Raw genomic sequence first — 18,457 nt, 5'->3', positions numbered from 1 at the left:
ATGTGAACAAGTCGATACTGTCACGTTTTACTACAAGAACAAATACAAAGATGGAATGATACTTTTTATTTACCGATTAGCTAAACAGATCTCTCATCTGCAAGCCCCAAAATTGCCAGGCAATTTTTTGTTTGTTTGTTTTCCCTTTTTCCCCTTTTCTTATACATGGCAAACTAAGAGGTTGACACAACAGGCACAATAAAATGAGTAATAATTTTAGAGAGAGATATAACACGTAACAGGATTAATAAATTGAAGGGAAAAAAAACTGTTTCCCTTTAGAAAACACTGATTTATCCACTGGGATTATACAGGTTACTGCCATGATCACTCTGAATGGTGTTTTTTGGTGTTAAGCTTCAATTTGCATTATATGATCTCACAGAGATGGATTATAGCATTAGTAACTGATGAGAGAATTTTCAGTTTTGGGTGAAGTATCTATTATATTTGCCTGTCCAGTTAATAATGTTAAGATTGTACTCATGAACATTTATTCTTAAAACTTACTATTGCTGAAAGGAATACATGTTACTGATACTACTATTATAAGAGCATGATTTGAGAACATGGTTAATGAACATTACAATACTTGACTTTTCGTTCGAGAAGATAATCAGCTACAGTGCCTACATGACTATAAATTAAAACTGATGCATGATATATGCAGTTTTTCAGGTGAGACAATTACACATCCAGGGAAATCTTTCAGTGGGATATATAAAGAATAAGGTTTAAGTACATATCAATCAATTTTGATACTGCTGCATGATTAAAGAGTATACACCGAGAGTTCATGGCCACCTGGCTCTTAATATGATATGGTATTATGATTTAAAGGTTCACACCAAAGGTTTCAAACTCTTGGAGGGGTCTTGGAGGGTCACTGTCCTTAAGTTTCGTTCTAACCAGCTCTAAAACACCTACCTAGAGGTTTCTAGAGCTGTGTCTGAAACTATTTTGAAGTCCCCTATTCCCTATATAGTGCACTATATCGAATGTCAGCGATTTTGTAGTGCTCTCGGACGTTACACGTGCTGTCCATGCTTAAACGTTCATTTAATGCATTATTAATATTAAAATACATTATGTAGCCATTAACTCAGTTTAATGTATTACTAAATTACAGAGGTGACATTGTTATCAACTTACAAAAGATGCTAGAGATGTGATTACAATTAGGCAGATGATTTAAAAATATTTATTAACCACCTGTAGGTAGCTCATTCTAATGTAAACCTAACGGTCGCCTGATGGTGCACTAAGACCATTATCATCATCTGCTCGCAAAACACTGCTCAGCCGAGTTTCAAGATACTAAAAATAATAAATACATTAAAAACGTTAATGTGAGTTTATTTTTGTTGCCAGCATTTTATTAGTATTTAAAGATTATGAATGTTACTATCACCCGCTGGAGTGCCCTGGACATCCACCAGAGGGCACTCCTTCCATTCCACTGCCACTTCTGGAATCATTTTCCACTATTCCTGGTCTGGTCTTGTCTGCTGTTTGCCCCTCTGCCTTGTTTGTTGTCATGGTTCCCCTTAGTTCCCATGGTGCTTAATTATCTCCTCCCCCTTGTTACCTTGTTATCCTGTTTATCTCTCCCAATTTATACCCTGTGTTTCCGCAAAGTCTTGTTAAGTGTTGAACTGCATCTCTGAGCATTCGTCCTGATTCTGTGTACCTTGGTTTTTGGACTGTTTGTTGGATTTATCCTGTTGTCTGTCTAGATGAACTGATCCCTCGCTCCAGTCCTTGAATCCAATGAATTCAATGAACATACTAAAAATTATGAAAGTAAATAATTTACCATTGATAAAACTACAAAGTTGGTGCTGAGGTATGTGTAATTACAATATTAAGTCATTTTGAGTGTTACTGTTATTATTATTTTCTAAATAAGGTACATGTATGATAAAAGAACATGACAAAGATGTTTCTGTGACATCTGCAGCTCTTAGATGCACAGTGTATACGCCAGCGTTTGAATTCATTTACTTCATTTCGTTCATTTGTTTGCTCCTACTTGTACCATGTGACAGTTGACAGTAGTGCTATAGAAATTCCCAGTCTGAGGACGTGAACAGCTCCAAATAGAAAATCTAGTCTTGTCATCTCAAGTCTGCGGTAATTATGACATGGTTTGAATGCAGCATAAATTCTGCGGGACAGCAGCCCTCCACAAACTGAATTTGACACCCCTGGTGTGCACAGTGAGTTTTTAAGTTTAACTGGCTCTTAATCTAACAAAATGACCCAAGTATATGTGAATTAGACTCCACTGACAGCAATGACTTGCAGAATAAACAAACAAACAAATTAATAAAATATAAGGAATATTATTTGAGAAAAGCAGCTGAAAAGAGTGTGTTTTATGATGTAAATATAGCAGTCACTCAGCACTCACTTTCCTACTAATGGCAATTAGTAGACACTCTGCAGCCTCCAACTGAAGCTCAGGTTCGCTCAGCAACAGGCAGAAGATTTCCAAAAGGCGGCAGTTATCACTGGTGATGTGGACCAGAGCAACCCAATCAATGTAGCCAGCCAGAGTATTGAGAGTGGCCACACCAACTCGCCAGTGAGCTTTTGCCTGGAGAAAAAAAAAGATCATTTAATCTCGCAAATAAGATTAAGCAGAGCAGAGTAAGAAAATGTACCAAGAAGCAATTAGCACCGTATTCTTAAATACAGTGAAAATATTTTAATAACTCTCAGCTATTACAGTCTAAATCAGACTAAATCATGTCCACACTAATACGTTTTTTGTTTAAAAATGAATATTCTTCTCTCCGTTTTGGCCTTCGGTCTACACTAAGATGGCGTTTTTGTCAAGGAAAACAGATTTTGAAAATGCTCTCCAGAGTGGATACATTTGAAAATACTGTTTTCACGTTGTAGTGTGGACTGTAAAAACGGAAGGCTTTTTGAATACGCTTACACGTTTAGTAATTTGACGCATATTGTACCAACAGACATCTTATGTTTATACCGGGAATTGTGCCCGATACGTGCTATCCACTTTGCCACTGTTGCTAAAGATATTTACTTTGTACACTCTTCATATCACAGTCCTAAAAAGATGACAGAAAATTTACTCACAATTGCTGTCCTTCAGCAAAACATGAGAGAATCTTGTCAATGGACTGTTCAGTGTTTTGTTTTACTCCCCAAGTGTTTTATGTCCTAGTTTTTCCCTTGTGTGTTTCATGCCCATATTTGGTCTATCCTATTCCTGTTCCTATTGTGTTTAATTGTTTCCAAGGGGACTGTTTCATAAAAGAAGCTAAGAAAAGCAGGAATTAAAGTCCAAAACCTGACCTGACTTGAAATAACCTAACAATTGGGACTAAAGCGGTTCCATAAGCGGCAACTGAAGTTCACATAATCTCACTAATTTGATCCAGGTTCAGTGAGTCAAGATAATGTCAACCCCGATTATGGATGAAACTGATCCACCATGGCAAACAGCGAATATATTTGTGTTTTCCCCAGTGCATAACGTACAGTTATATTCTTCATCTGTAAATGTTAGAAAGTCCTGCAAATAAATGCATTTTGCTGTCCGGAGTAGGCAAGTGAACGAGCGCTGTTGTATTTTTATGATAGCAGTAACTGTAAATAAAATGTAAGCTGGCTAACACAGCCCTAATTAGTCTACTAGCTCAAATGAGTTCATGTGTATTCCTTTTACCAGTTAAAATGTAGTCTGTTACTATTATTTATTGTCATTTTTAATTCAAGTGATTTTAACTTTTAATTTAGTGTTTTCAGTGCTTTAATGCTTTAAAGAGCAATTTTAGATTGTAATGTTTTAATAGCCTACTAATAACCATAAAGGTACAGCTGTCATAAAACCCGAGAGAAAGGCTGCATTGCTAGAAACTGCTGATCAACTGAATGCGCAAGTAGCAACTAGGTTAAAAAAAAATTTCATACATCGTAAAATAAGAAAAAAAAAAAAAAAATGTAAAAAAAAAAAATGTATATATATATATATATATATATATATATATATATATATATATATATATATATATATATATATATATATATATATATATATATATATATAGTACATTAAATACAATCGGTTGTAGCCTATATTATTATGTATTTGATAGCATTTTCTGTATACTTTTATTTTTGGACTGATAATAAAGTAATTGTATTATATAAATAATTGTATGTGAGAGAGTCAATGGCAATATCAGTGCGTTCCTATCGGTCAGTGTTATAAGAACTTAGCTTAGCCTGACAGTTAGCCTGCTCCGGAGCAGGTTAGTTTCCCAGCATTAGTTGCCAGAGTGACTGAGCTTGAGCTATGGTAAATTTGCTTTCTGAAACCAAATCAAGTGACAATAAGTCAGACTAACTGAAATGAGCCTAGTTTACTTGGTAATGAAACAGCCCCCCATGTGTGTCTTGTGATCCCCTGGTTTAGTTGGTTATTTAAAAGAGTGTTCAGTTCAGTTTCTAGTCGTCCGGTGTCTATTGTCATTCCCCACGTCTGTGTGTATCTCCTTTGGTTTTTGGTTAAAGTCTATTTCAGTTCCCAAGTCCAGCCCAGAGAGGGCTCCAGGTCCATGTCCAGCCCAGAAAGGCTTCCAGTTCCCAAGTCCAGCCCAGAGAAGGCTCCAGTTCCATGTCCAGCCCAGAAAGGGCTCCAGTTTCCAAGTCCAGCCCAAAGAGGGCTTCTGTTCCAACATCCAGTCCAGAGAGAGACTCTGTTCCTGTGTCCGGCCTAGAGAGGGCTTCTGATCCCAAATCCAGCTCAGAGAGGACTCCTGTTCCCATGTGCAGTCCAGAGAGGGCTCCAGTTCCCAAGTCCAGCCCAGATAGGGCTCCAGTTCCATGTCCAGCCCAGAAAGGGCTCCAGTTCCCAAGTCCAGCCCAGAGAGGGCTCCAGTTCCCTAATCCATCCCAGAGAAGGCTCCAGTTCCATGCTCAGCCCAGAAAGGGCTCCAGTGTCCAAGTCCAGCCTAAAGAGGGCTTCTGTTCCAACATTTAGTCCAGAGAGAGACTCTGTTCCCCTGTCCGGCCTAGAGAGGGCCGCTGTTCTGGCCCAGGGACCTCAGATCTCAAGTCAAGCCCAGGGGAGGCCATTGTTCCTATGTCTGGCCCACAGAGGGCCTCAGAACCCGAAATTTCCCCCAAGGTATTTTTTTGGGGGGCCTATAGGGCTCCGGCCATTGTGGCCAAGCAGAGAGAGTCGAGGCCAAGGCCATGGAGGCTGCTCTGTCATGGCTCTCTGGACTCCCTGTTCAGCCATAGCTCTATTTTGTTTAAAAATTACCCCAACATCTCCTCACTCCACATCACCTCTTAACAGAGGGCAGCTGCTTTTTAGATCAAACATAAGTGAGCGCAATACGGATGAGTCAGTGAATATTTCCGTAAATAAAAGATCCTGTTAGAAGAAATGCGTGAAAACTTATGTCTGTTCTGTCTGTATCATCTAAGTGAGCTTTTATAAGGTTTTACACATGTCCAGTAAGGCGAATTTAACATTCTTACGTTTCAGTGTGGATAAGAAACTTTTGGAAAACGCTTGACAACAATAAAGTGGACGGAGAGCGTTTTAAAATGAATTAATCCAAATGTTTTTAAAATAATGTAGACGTAGCCTCTTTGTTTCTCACCCCTGATCCTGGGTGTTCCCCAACACTGTACATTTTGTGTCTCTCCCTAATCAAACACACCTGATTCAACTCATCAGCTCATTAAAAGAAACTCCAAGGCCTGAAATGGGTGTCAGTTTAGAGACACAAACAAACTATGCAGTGTTTGAGAAACACTGGTCTAAGTGATGATGTAAGAGCCTTATTTGGTATATTTATCTGACGAACAATTCAAAATGTCTGACATGTAATATAGCAAAATTGTTAGTGGGAAACCGTCAGGGCCACCTAGGTAAGCCCTCTAGAGCCTAACTTACTGTAAAAACAATATTTAAAATTTTTAAATGTTTTAAAAATTTTTTTTTATAAAAAAAAATCGTTACTATATTTAATTAAGCAATTCTTAATTTGAGAAGTATCATCTATATAAAATAAACAATTTCTGTGGAAAAAAAACAAAAAAAAAAACAAAAAAAAATCTGCCTATTCACTGAATGGCTTAAAGGAACGCAGGTGGGATCCGCAGACAGTCGCCGGTGGTGCTGCCGGTGTGCATATAGTCACAGAAAACAATGTACATGGACTGTAAAGATGTGGTGCGGCAAGGTGCAGGGCTGCATGTCAACCAGTGTGTGACTGGATTAGCAACTTCTTCAGCGGTGGAATTGTCAAAGATTACTTTTAGAAGAGGACACAGTAAGCTAGGCTGGTAGTTTGTTTTTCCCCCAATGAGGGTAGAGAAGAGGGCCTAGGCTCAAGAGTCACAGTTCGCTACTTAAAATTGGTACGGTTGTATGGTGTTGTATAGACACCAAAAGCCAACTACTGCATTTGCAACAAATGAACTGGCAAATTCATTATATCTGTAACCCAAGAATTTTAAAACGGTCTCATTTAATTGTAACTTCAGAATATACAAGCAGAAAAAGACCACTCTTACCAATGCTTTGTGCAAGTATTTGAACTGTATGAATTGTTTCACATTGTTTTATGATAAAATGCTTTTCCTTTTTTCACCAATCTAGAGCAGGAAGGCATAAGACTAGCTGAAAAAAATATTCTGCTTTTAGTAGACAGCTAGTCAAACACCTAGTCAAATTGTCAATTTATATAATATTGTTTAACTAAGTTCAACTGCCTTCCATCCCTTCTCTTGTAGACACGGGTGCTACATATTTAATGATCAGTACAAAGACCAATGCTTCTTTTAATAGGCACTAGACCAGCCCTATGTCTTAATACGGAAAAATAAACAATGTTCTATACCATTTCATTCAGGTTTATGGCTAGATTGAATAAAATGAAGACGTAGAAGAACTTGCTTTATGATGAATGAATTTAAATGTTTATTAAAATGAATTGAATCCAACAACAGGTTGACATGCATGCGAGGTCAAAAAAAACATTTTCATTGTCTTAAAATATGCATTTATTTTTACCTTATTTGCTCATCAATTCCCAAACGATTCGCTCAACAATGTATTTTTCCAAACCCCTCCTTTGCGTGACACTAATCTGCGGTGATTGGTCTGATGACCTAGTCTGTTGTGATTGGTCTACTGCGTGCAGTGCATTTTGGAAATGGAGCGTCCATCACCATTACATTAAACACCCAAACAGCCATGGTATATGCGTTTATATGCGTTGGTATATGCACCAACATATTGCTCTATTCTTCATCATAACTCCAAGTAATAACGACAAGCATTCACTATTTGTCAACACAGCCAGTTAGCCAGAGTCCTACATGCTGTGAGGAGCGACCACAACACACACAACTAAATACGTATTTTGCATGCTAAAGAGCACATCAGAGCAACATTTTTAAAGGATTTGTCTTTTTTCTTCAGTCGCAAAGAAATTACGTTTTTTGAAGAAAACATTCCAGGATTTTTCTAAATATAGTGGACTTCAATGGTGCTCAACAGATTTAAGGTTAAAGAGATGCAAAACTCACTTTTACTTCTTGTTTGAACATAAATGTGTTGGCAGTGTGTGTACACAACGCCCTATAATGATAAAAATCCACCCAGTGGTATTTTTGTAATCTTTATAAGAAATATCCTTTTTCAAATCAAGCCATTCTCAGCTTCTTGTCTGTGTGACATCACACCGACAACGGCCGCTCCCACGATAGTTGATTGACAAGCCCGTCTTACCTTAGACCCGCCCTGGCTGAGCTATAACTGTCAAACTCTGGCCGCCATTGTGTCTACTACGCAAGGGAACAGGGCTGATTTTGACAAGGTAAAAAGGGTGCTTTTTTACACTACCACTCAGAAATTTTAACTAAATTATGTTATAGACTTTTTATTAAGATCCTAAAGAATCATATCAGCTTGTGGAAAATGGGCATTTGATAACCCCTTTAAGAATGCAGTTTCAATGCAGCTGCATATGGCTCTAAATGATCCCAGCCAAGGAATAAGGGTCTTATCTAGCAAAACGATCGGCCACTTTCTTAAAAAATAAATAAATAAATAAATAAATAAATAAATAAATAAAAAAAAATAATAATAATAATTATACATGTTTTAACCACAAATGCTCATCTTGTCTAGCTCTGTGATGTGCATGCCTACTCTGTGCACTCCGGTTCAAGACAGTTAGGGTATGTCAAAAAACACCCACTTTTTCCTCCAACTTCAAAATCATCCTACATCGCTTTACCTTTTTTTTTTTTTTTTTTCTGTAAAGTGTGTTTGACCCTCCTTGCATGTTCACTTCATAAACATTCGGTTGGTACTTTCGCATCGATGTAGGACGATTTTGAAGTTGGAGGAAAAATTGAGATGGGAGTTTTTCAAATTACCCTATCTGTACCCTGACAGATTTACCTCCACTGTCCTATCAAACAAAAAAAAAGACTCATTTAAATGACTCAGAGTCGACTCTTTCTTTTGAGAGACAATAACTTTATGCATGGTGTACTTTCAGATTTTCAAACTTTGCAGGATGTTTTCATTCACTTTCATTCACTTACACATTGCATAAAACATCATTTTCAAAAGTCCATAATCTCATCTAGCACAAAATGTATTCCTTAAGGCATCTAGAGACAATACTGAAGAACACCATATATACCAGGGGTGCTCAACCCTGGTCCTGGAGATCGACCATCCTGCAGAGTTCAGCTCCAACCCTGACCAAACACACCTGAACCAGCTAATTAGGATCTGAAGGAGCACTTGATAATTACAGACAGGTGTGTTTGATTGGGGCTGGAACTAAACTCTGCAGGAAGGTCAATCTCCAGGAACAGGGTTGGGCACCCCTGATATATACCATACCATGTATAAGGGTAGAAATGGCCTTTCATTGCTACATATTTGATGTGAAAATACTATTAATATTACAACTGCACCTCAGGAAACGTTATAACATTTGAAAAAAAATGATTAATTACACTTCTAATTTTTTATAAGTGAGGTTTTAAAAATATCCTAAAATAAATAAATATATAATACAAAATAATGATATGGCGATATATCGTCGTCCTTCACCATGCGATATGAGAATCAATATCTGGCATCAAATATCAATATTTTAATTAATACAAAGCACTCTAAATAGAATTCACTGCTCCCAGTGTCTAAAAATGCAAGGAAATCATGGCTGTGCCATTTTCACTTTCATTTTCAAAGCACTCAAACCATGAACTGCGTTCTCTATGAAGTTGCTAAATCAAAAAATATTATATATGGTGTCGATCGATTAAATAAAACTTAAATAAGCACACATTTTTTCTGAAATTAATCACGATTAATCTTACCTGACATTAAAGTTTTTAATTTTAGATTTTTTTATATTGCAATAATTTTACATTAAAGCTTCAAATTAAAGTATATTTTAAATACCTGTTTAATGCCATCTTTTTTATGACTGAATGCAAGTATCACTGATTCCAGCTGATGCCTCTATGAATTTATTTTAGTTACAGACAAGTTAAAACGGCACAATATTTGACCAAATGTGTAAAAATTGATATTATTGACATTAATTATTTTCGTCAGTTACAGCTCGTTAACTCTTGCATTCTGACCACTTCAAATCAGACACGGAGATGAAATAGTGCGGTAAGATCACATTTATTTGAATAAATTATAGCATTTCTTTCAAATAATTATCAACAGAGAGAGAGAGAGAGATGACAGTTGTGTGTGCATACCTGCAAGCTGCGTCTCCTCTCTGCCGAGGTATATAATGTAGCGATCTAGTATCTAGGCTATTTTATTAATAAAAGTCACTGGGAAGCGTTTACAAGAAGTTTATATATGTAAGCAGTGCAGTGCGATCTCTGACCTCTCTACGCTCCTGAAAGTTACTAAATAAAACAAACAAAAAAAAAAAGCAGGTTTAAGGCTATTTTTTGATCATCAGGTAAGTATATTGAACCAAAACTTTTAAAGATGAGTTAATTTCGTGACAGTTAAAAGTGTTTTTATAGCCTACCGAGTCATACTCAGGCTTAATGCTGACAACAATGAAACCACTTGGGAGAGTACTTCCAGGTGACTTATTTCTTAGCATAAAATAGGACAATAGTACAACAGGAAAACCAAATTATAGTTTTAAGTGTGAAAATATAACAGAAGTAGCAACGACATTCAAAAAGGTTTTCATTTAGTAATGAGTAAATTTCTGCTAGAAAAAGAGCATGAGAAATACCATGCAAGTAGTCTCAGAGCCGGCAAAATCTATGAAAAGATCTCACAGAGTATGACGCAGCCTGAAGAGGTGACATGCATGGTTGTTGTCACCACTAGAATTACCTACTGTAACCAAAGCACAATAAACTCATTTAACCTCTTCCAAGGCCCATATGTAGCCTTCCAAAGTCAAAATACAGCCTTCTAGGAATCCATACTCTGGTCTCATGAGACCAAGCCAATCATTTCGGACCCCGAAGCATCACACCACTGAATTTATGACAGCATTGAAACTGAAAATGCTACTCTCCCATCATTCCCTGCATTATTGGGCATTTTTTCAGCATGACAATGATAAGCGGGTGTGGGGTACTCTGTAGAGACGAGTTGAGCAAAACTCTCCATTAAAGACCAGGGCATTTAAGGAAGGTCGTCCTCCAGGGGTTAAACAGGACCGATGTGAAAATTTGTCATGAACTTGTACACTCAGTGCCAAGAAGGGTCAGAGCACATGGAGAGCTCTGGAGAACATACTAAGAACTAGAATATTATACATTTGCTGAATTTAATCTAGGGTGTACTCATTTCTGAAATTGTTAATTTAAACAAAATTGGCCAATTTACTTATTTAACAGAAAATATTGGCATATATTTTGTTGTTTTTATGAAGTATATGTTAAATACATTTTAATTTTGCCATCTTTCCATGAATTATAGTAGTGACCATTAAACAAACAAAAAAAAACAAAAAAAAAAAAAACATCTTTTATATTTATTCAGAGGGGGTGTACTCATTTATGCTGTGCACTGTGTGTGTATATATATATATATATATATATATATATATATATATATATATGTATATATGTATATACATATATACACACTACCGTTCAAAAGTTTGGGGTCAGTACATTTTTATTGTTTTTTTAAGAAATTAATACTTTTATTCACCAAGGATGTATTAAGTTAATAATTAAAAGTTTATTAAAAGTTAATAATAAATAATTTACATTGTTATAAAATATGTATATTTTGAATAAACACTGTACTTTTTAAACTTGTTATTCATGAAAGAATCACAGAATCACAGAAAAAAAAAAAAAAAAAAAAAAAAAAAAAATTCACAGGTTCCAAAAAATATTTGGCAGCACAACTGTTGATATTATCCAACACTGATCATTCTAATAATAAATCCGCAAATTAGAATGATTTCTGAAGGATCATGTGACACTTAAGACTGGAGTAACAGCTGATAAAAATTCAGCTTTTCATCACAGGAATAAATTCTATTTTAAAGTATGTTAAAATAAAAAACATTATTTTATATTGTAAAAGCATTTTGCAATATTACTGTTTTTTTCTGTATTTTTAATCAAATAAATGCAGCCTTGATGAGCATAAGAGACTTCTTTAAAGACTCTTACAAGTCTTACTGACCCCAAACTTTTGAACGGTAGTGTATAAATATATACATATATGTTTATGGCAAGGAGAACTGCCCCGGAACAGCTATCACCATGGACCGCACTGATCAAGTTATTATTGTAGAGCGCATATTCAGTAGCCTAACCTGTCAGCTTGGATCGCAGGTGGATTTCCCTCACTATGAGTGAGAGAGAGAGCGGTGCAGTTGCGTTCAGTTTTATATGAACAAAACTGGATGCTCTCCCTCTCTCTCAGGTATTACAAGTGCGCGTTATACAGTGTGTGAGCAGTAGGAGTACTGACCAGCAGAAACATAAATCTGCACCTGTGGCATAGACGGAGAAACAACACGGCGCAGAAGTGTGCAGTGTGTGTGCTTGCCACGCATTTACATTTGATATATATATATATATCAAATGTAAATGCGTGGCAAGCATTTACATTTATATATATATATATATATATATTGTAAATGCGTGGCAAGCATTTTATATATATATATATATATATATATATATATATATATATATATATATATATATATATATATATATATATATATATATATATATATATATATGTAAGCTTTTAATAAGTCCAAAAATAAAGTGATTAATTTACATTACATTTTATTTACAGGATTTTTTTTCTGTTTTCTAACAGCAATAATTAAACGAACACAGCATCTGACGTGTTTACATAATGGCACTACACATTCACGTATTATACATCAAGTTCTCTAGAATGGATGTTTCCGAATATAAAGGTAAAACTGAAATGGTCTCTTCTTCACTTTGGTTCACAGGTTTTCGATCACCATTTGACATTTTTCCCTCGAACACTCAAAAGACTGTTTATACAGCATGCAGTGTTTTAGTAACTGTCCAAAACACATTAATATAAGGCACCCGATTGGATGTCTGTTGCGATTGGACTCTTGCCGTAACATTCTAACAGTACTCTGTTTCACACTGTACGAGGTTGGCACCATAATGCAGAGGTAACGCCGCAAAAGCTGTGCTAACCCTGCCCCAGAGCAGGGCTTCATAACCCCAGGTAAAATGCGGTGCTAAGCCCGCTTATAAATTACATGTGTGAAACGATCCTTTACACAGGGTTGAAAGCGGTGTTTAGAACAACGATAAACCTGGGTTATAAGCAGTGTGAAGAGCCCTACTATATCTATTTGGCACTAGCATGAGATTAAAAAAAAAAAAAAAAAAAAAAGAGATAATTGCAATTGCAACTGCATTTTGAAATATAAACACAATTACAGTAAGTCAGAATTGCAAGGTAACTCACAATTACGTTTTGTTTTTTTGTTTTTTTTCAGTGGTCGAATAAAACTTAGAGATGTAAACTCAGATTACAGATGAACAAGTCAGAAGTGCAAGACAAACATAGAACTCATTGCTCAAAATTGTGAGATAGCTCAAGATTCTGAAAAGCCTAAATAGGTGTCCATGAACTCCACTCACCTTCAATTCCTGACCAGCAATGCAGTTCTAGAAAACAACACAGCACAAAAATTCAGTCAACTGATATGAATATGATAGTATTCTAGTGCATGCACCAAACAGTAATAGATAGATAGACAGATAAATAGATAGACAGATTTCAGAAATATGTTGTCATTTATTCATGAATGTCTCAAGAACTAACCAACTTCTTGTACTCATTCACATGAAGCTGCAGTATGCCAACCAGGAAGGTGAAGATGCTGTCCATATTCTGTGTAAGGGTGTGCTGGATATCTCGTCGTCTTTGAGTGGGTAATGTCTGAAATGTGATCACGTCCTCAGCTAACCGAAGTAGCACAAGCATTACAAGTTCCGTCTGAGTGTCCTGAAAAAAATTAGAATGTGATTGTTTACATTCTATTAGACAATACATTATGAATAATTAAACAATTATAATAGACAATTATAATTTACTATAACTGCATAAAAAATCGTCATTAAGCAGCAGATCAACAAAATGTTCACTTTCCGACTCCAAAAGATGCCTGCAGAGCTTAGCTGTGTACAAAATTGTCCTATACATACATACATACACACACACACATATTAGTCTGTTAGTCTGTTTGTGTAATGATGCAGTATAGCGCTCCTAAGTTGACAACAGCTTTCGTTAAACCCGTAAAGTGAAAGCCGCCTCATGTGTATATGTGTATATGTGTGTGTATATGTGCGTATGTGTATGTGTATTTATGTGTATATATATAAAGAGTTTGGTTCCAAAACGCTATAAATCCATTTTGCTTAATTTTGAGTAAAAATGTGTTTTCTTTACCAAGAAAGAGGCTAGATAAAAAACACAATTTTCTGTTTAAAACTTTCACATAGCACTTTTAGGTTATAATAACATTAAAAAATCAAATCCAGATTTAGATTTTCAGAGACGTATTATAAAAATGGATTACTTTTTTCCTGCCAAAATGCAATAAATCCATCAGGGCTCTACGCTTACTTTTCTTTTTAGGAGCACTTGTGCTTCTAACTTAAATTTTAGAAGCACAGTCAAAATTTTAGAAGCACCTTCTAATTAATAATAAAAAAAAATCTGATCCAAAATTAGCCTTCTCTATTACGAGGTGATATTTGACTCTTAGATATTAGATATTTGATTTAGAGGGGAATTTTGTTTTTACCTTTGTAATAGCATTTTTTAACTTTATTGAAAGTATGTCATCTTTTCTGTCAAATTTTTTTTAAATATATTTCATAAGCTTTTTTACATTTCTAATTAAAACAACAGAATAAGAATAAGTTACCAATCAAATGAAACCAGTATTAACCAAATTAATTTGTACTACAGAAGTGGCACAGAAGAACACAAAAGTGGCTTGTAGGTGTATTTGCATATGTTTAATGAGGCTCAGAGGTGGCGTGCGTCCAATTAGATTCACAAATTCATGTTGAGATTAATGTTTTAAGTATACAATTTTGAATATAGAAATATTAAATGATTTAAGTAACTGAAAAGAAGATACTTTAAAAATTAAACTAAAACTGCCAGTAGGTTAATTACTGAATCACATCATTCATTTGATTCCTTCGAATGGCTGATTCATTCAGGAATAAAGCAAGTGACTGTCTTTATGAATGGGTAATTGATTTCTTGACTCACTAGATCCATTTAAAAATCCACATTCATTCATAAAGGAAACAGCTGTGTTTGAATAGAGATGCGCAGTAGCTCAGTTGTGACTTTGTTTCGACGAAATTATAGTCAGACAATGTTAGTCACTTAATATTAAAAAGCATAGAAGTCGATTCATTAAATAATAAGCCTTTTCCTCTAAAAAGCTGTTTATTCACCGTAGTAAAGACCCTCCTCCATTGACATCCATTCAAAAAAACATACGTACTGCCAGACCGGAAGCGTTAGCTTTGGCCGGTACACTTTTTCTGCTAATGGTTGCAGGCTTGCCATCTAGTGGCTTTGGAATTACTACAATACATTGTAACACAGAGTTGAAATGTTAAATAGCCCGGACAGGGAAACTGTGTGGTGCTAATAATGCACGAAGATGAGAGGATTGTGTATTTTCCCCGGGTTTAATAAAACGCCTCCACGTCGACACACTTGTCCACATACACGGGGATAGAGCGAGGAAAATGTACACAAGCATGCATCCAACTCAGGCCACAAACAGAAAGGAAATAAATAAAATAAAGAGAGACAGATGTCGGTAGAGCGAGTCATCTCTTCACCTTTCCATAATGTACAGACACATGTTATGCACATGCACAGTTGTCCATCTGCCATAAAACTACCGTAAATGCTCTAGTGGCCGTACATACACAATACATTTAGACCACTTAACTTAATGATTGCTATCAGGATATGAAGAGACTTTTAACCAGCATAATAACAAATGTTACAAATGTTTCTAAAGACAATCACCTATTGCACCTTTAACTGTCCTGCAGATGGCACCGTGAGTTTGTACAGTGCTCTCAGGACCATTCTGCCCATCTGTGTTTCTCTCATCTATGAACAATCTTTTCGCAGTTTATTTAGTTAATTGCTTAAGGCCATAATTGTTTAAAAACCCTCAGACCTACGCAAATCACATAGGTCCTACCCCAGAGATCTGAAAATATGGAAATCCCTATTTATACCTTTAATAAAAGGTTTTGATTTACTTCAAATGTTGACTACTGTATAAAGTCGTGATGATATGAAGTATTTCAAGACATCACCTATGTGAAACATATCCATATGGCGCAGTACTAAAGAAACAAAAAAATGTGTTAATAACAAAAAGAGTGGGATGTTCTTGATGTTAAAAAGAGTTAAGCGCAATTAGCTTTGGCAAAAAAAACAAAAAAAAAAAAACATACAGTTTGGTACACATTCAAAGTGCTAACACGTCAGTCAGAGTTAAAAATTAGGGAAAATAAACTGAAAGCATGTCAATATATGTCTTATAGTGACAGCAGCCTATTATTCTTTCTTTTGTCGATGTCCTTAATGTTAAACAAAGAAGTGAAAAAGTGAGAATCAACCACTGCTCTTGATGGAATAACCTTAGTGGCTATAACAAGTATCAGTGAATAATTTAATTCATACAGCGAAAACTAAACTATGTTTTATTTTAAAATTTAATTATTTAACTTATGTAGAACTTCTTACTTGAATGTTACTGTTACTGTACCTGTAAAAAAAATTATTTAGTAACCAAACACATAAACTACATTGTGATATATATCGTTAAGGTAAAATAAAGATTTTGGTAATTTCGGCCCACCCTTAAGAGAAGGGTTGTAACTAAACACTGACATGAAGACATACCTTCAGGAGCAGAATCTAGCACCCCTGTCCTACAATGTGTAAGCCAAAAATCTTAATACCCCCATAGCAGTCAGGGCCTCCATCTCCTTCAGCATGTCAGGCCAATGCTGCGGCCACTCTCTCTTGATCATCTCAACTGCTATGCGTGACAGGGCATCCTTAACATGACATTCCTCTTGCAGAATTGGATGTGTACCCTAAAACAGGACATTATGCCATAATACAAATAAGCAATTTTCATGAACCATGCATTAATATGATGCCATAGAGATACACTTTCGAAATGCTCACATCTGATAACAGGCCCATAGTGCAGTTTTTCAGCTGGAGCTTTTCTTGTGGTGCCATGTCATTCCACTTAAACCTGTTGTTTAAAAAAAAAGCGCTTATCTTAATGCTCAGTGTTTACACACACTTAAGGGTTTGAAACACTTACTTGACTACATGCTCCAGGATCTGCAGCCCAAAGTGTCTGACCACTGCAGTCTGTGATTTTTCTGCTAACTGAAGACCACATTCAACACAGAAGGGACTTTTCTCTTTGAAATCTTCAATAAACTACAACAACAACAACAACAAGGAAACATATTAAAAAAACTTAACAGCATGTAGTAAGAAAGCATCACTACATAAAATCCATTGTTTAGTATGTGCCTCAGTTCAGGTGACTGATCAGAACAACAGAACAAAAATCTGTCTTAAAATTGTGTTTATATTATAAACAATAGTAATAACAGTGGAGTAACATGCAATTGAGTTTACATCATGGAAAAAAATAATTCTAGGATCTAAGGACAATAAATAAATAAAAAACATAATTTTATATGCACATTGTTCAAAAAAAATACAATAAGTCAGCAACATATCAGTTGAAATAAATCTGAGACATCAGAGCATATTTTATTTACAGATCACAAAATCATGTGTTTTTTTTGGTCCCATTTTTTTCTCCAGGTGAGGGGGATCCATGCTTCTAATATGAGCAACTAGAAATAGTCTCGTCTACCATGAGCTTCACGCGAGGAGGTCTATTTGTGTGGCACACCTCACCTCAGTGTCTGTTAACAGGCACTGTCTGTGTAATTATGCATAACGTTACTGTATCAAATACTCTGCGTCTGTATAAGGCGATGAGGTAAATATCCATACAAAATGTTATGTATACGAGACAGAAGTAATGTAGCATATTCCTATCTTCTTTTTGCTTCTTAAAAGATATTGATATAAGGTTGGGCAGCAAAAAAGAACATCGGAACTTAGTAAAATCACGATTTGCGAGTATGAATTATTGAATAAAAACGGACGATGCAGGATTAACAGTTAGAGTTGCCAAAACAACGTTCTTCCTAACTGACCTTAATAACATGGAGTTATGAATCAATGCATTCATAATAGCCTTTTAATCGTATCTGAAATTGAACGATAATTCACCTTAAGGGCCTCCAGGCGGTATGTTTGGCTTGATTCTGCCTCCATCATCACATTCACAGCCTTTATAAGCTCATCGCATAACGCACGAATCGGTTCGGCCATGGCTTTTATACGCGTCCCGCAGATGGAATGTAAAACACCAGTAAATCCGTAAAACGTGCTGCACACTTCACTACTCTGTGTATATGGGCGAGCATTACACAAAACGTGGTAGGTCTCTGTCTGTGGACCGCCTTAATCAAGATGGCGGAACATATGTGACGTCTGGGGATTGTAGTTTTTTTTAAGTGTCGTTAGCATAGCCGATTCTCAATAGAAGGTTTGCATGTGACGTTACCGTCAGCTGGAGTGGCAGCACTGGTTTCAACCCAAGCGGCAACCTCCCGGTCTCCCTCTTGAAGCCAACACAGAAGTGACTAAAACTGCAATTCATCGACTGGCCGCTAGAGACTGGCTGCACAAGGGAGTCAATCCCATAGACTCCCCATGTTAAAATGCCCAACTTTACAGCAGATATATGTT

The 18,457-nt window shown here is 36.0% G+C and overlaps 1 protein-coding gene across 1 annotated transcript in view; it reads right to left on the bottom strand.

Annotated features, from left to right (window-relative positions):
• The window catches only part of LOC127175575 (exportin-5), a 111,423-nt gene extending 93,255 nt beyond the window's left edge, over nucleotides 1–18,168 (bottom strand). Inside the window, exons 1-7 of the mRNA XM_051126726.1 lie at nucleotides 17,936–18,168; nucleotides 16,941–17,062; nucleotides 16,796–16,868; nucleotides 16,564–16,701; nucleotides 13,367–13,549; nucleotides 13,183–13,209; nucleotides 2,414–2,599 (exon numbers count right to left, since the gene is read on the bottom strand). Coding sequence (XP_050982683.1) covers nucleotides 2,414–2,599; nucleotides 13,183–13,209; nucleotides 13,367–13,549; nucleotides 16,564–16,701; nucleotides 16,796–16,868; nucleotides 16,941–17,062; nucleotides 17,936–18,037 — 831 coding nt within the window. The 5' untranslated portion in view covers nucleotides 18,038–18,168. The remainder of the gene's footprint in view (nucleotides 1–2,413; nucleotides 2,600–13,182; nucleotides 13,210–13,366; nucleotides 13,550–16,563; nucleotides 16,702–16,795; nucleotides 16,869–16,940; nucleotides 17,063–17,935) is intronic.
• Nucleotides 18,169–18,457: the final 289 nt, after the last annotated feature.

This window comes from Labeo rohita, chromosome 13 (assembly GCF_022985175.1).
Source record: "Labeo rohita strain BAU-BD-2019 chromosome 13, IGBB_LRoh.1.0, whole genome shotgun sequence".
Classification (NCBI taxonomy): Eukaryota; Metazoa; Chordata; class Actinopteri; order Cypriniformes; family Cyprinidae; genus Labeo; species Labeo rohita.
Note: the sequence above shows the minus strand (reverse complement) of the source record. Positions and strands in the feature narration are given on the sequence as shown.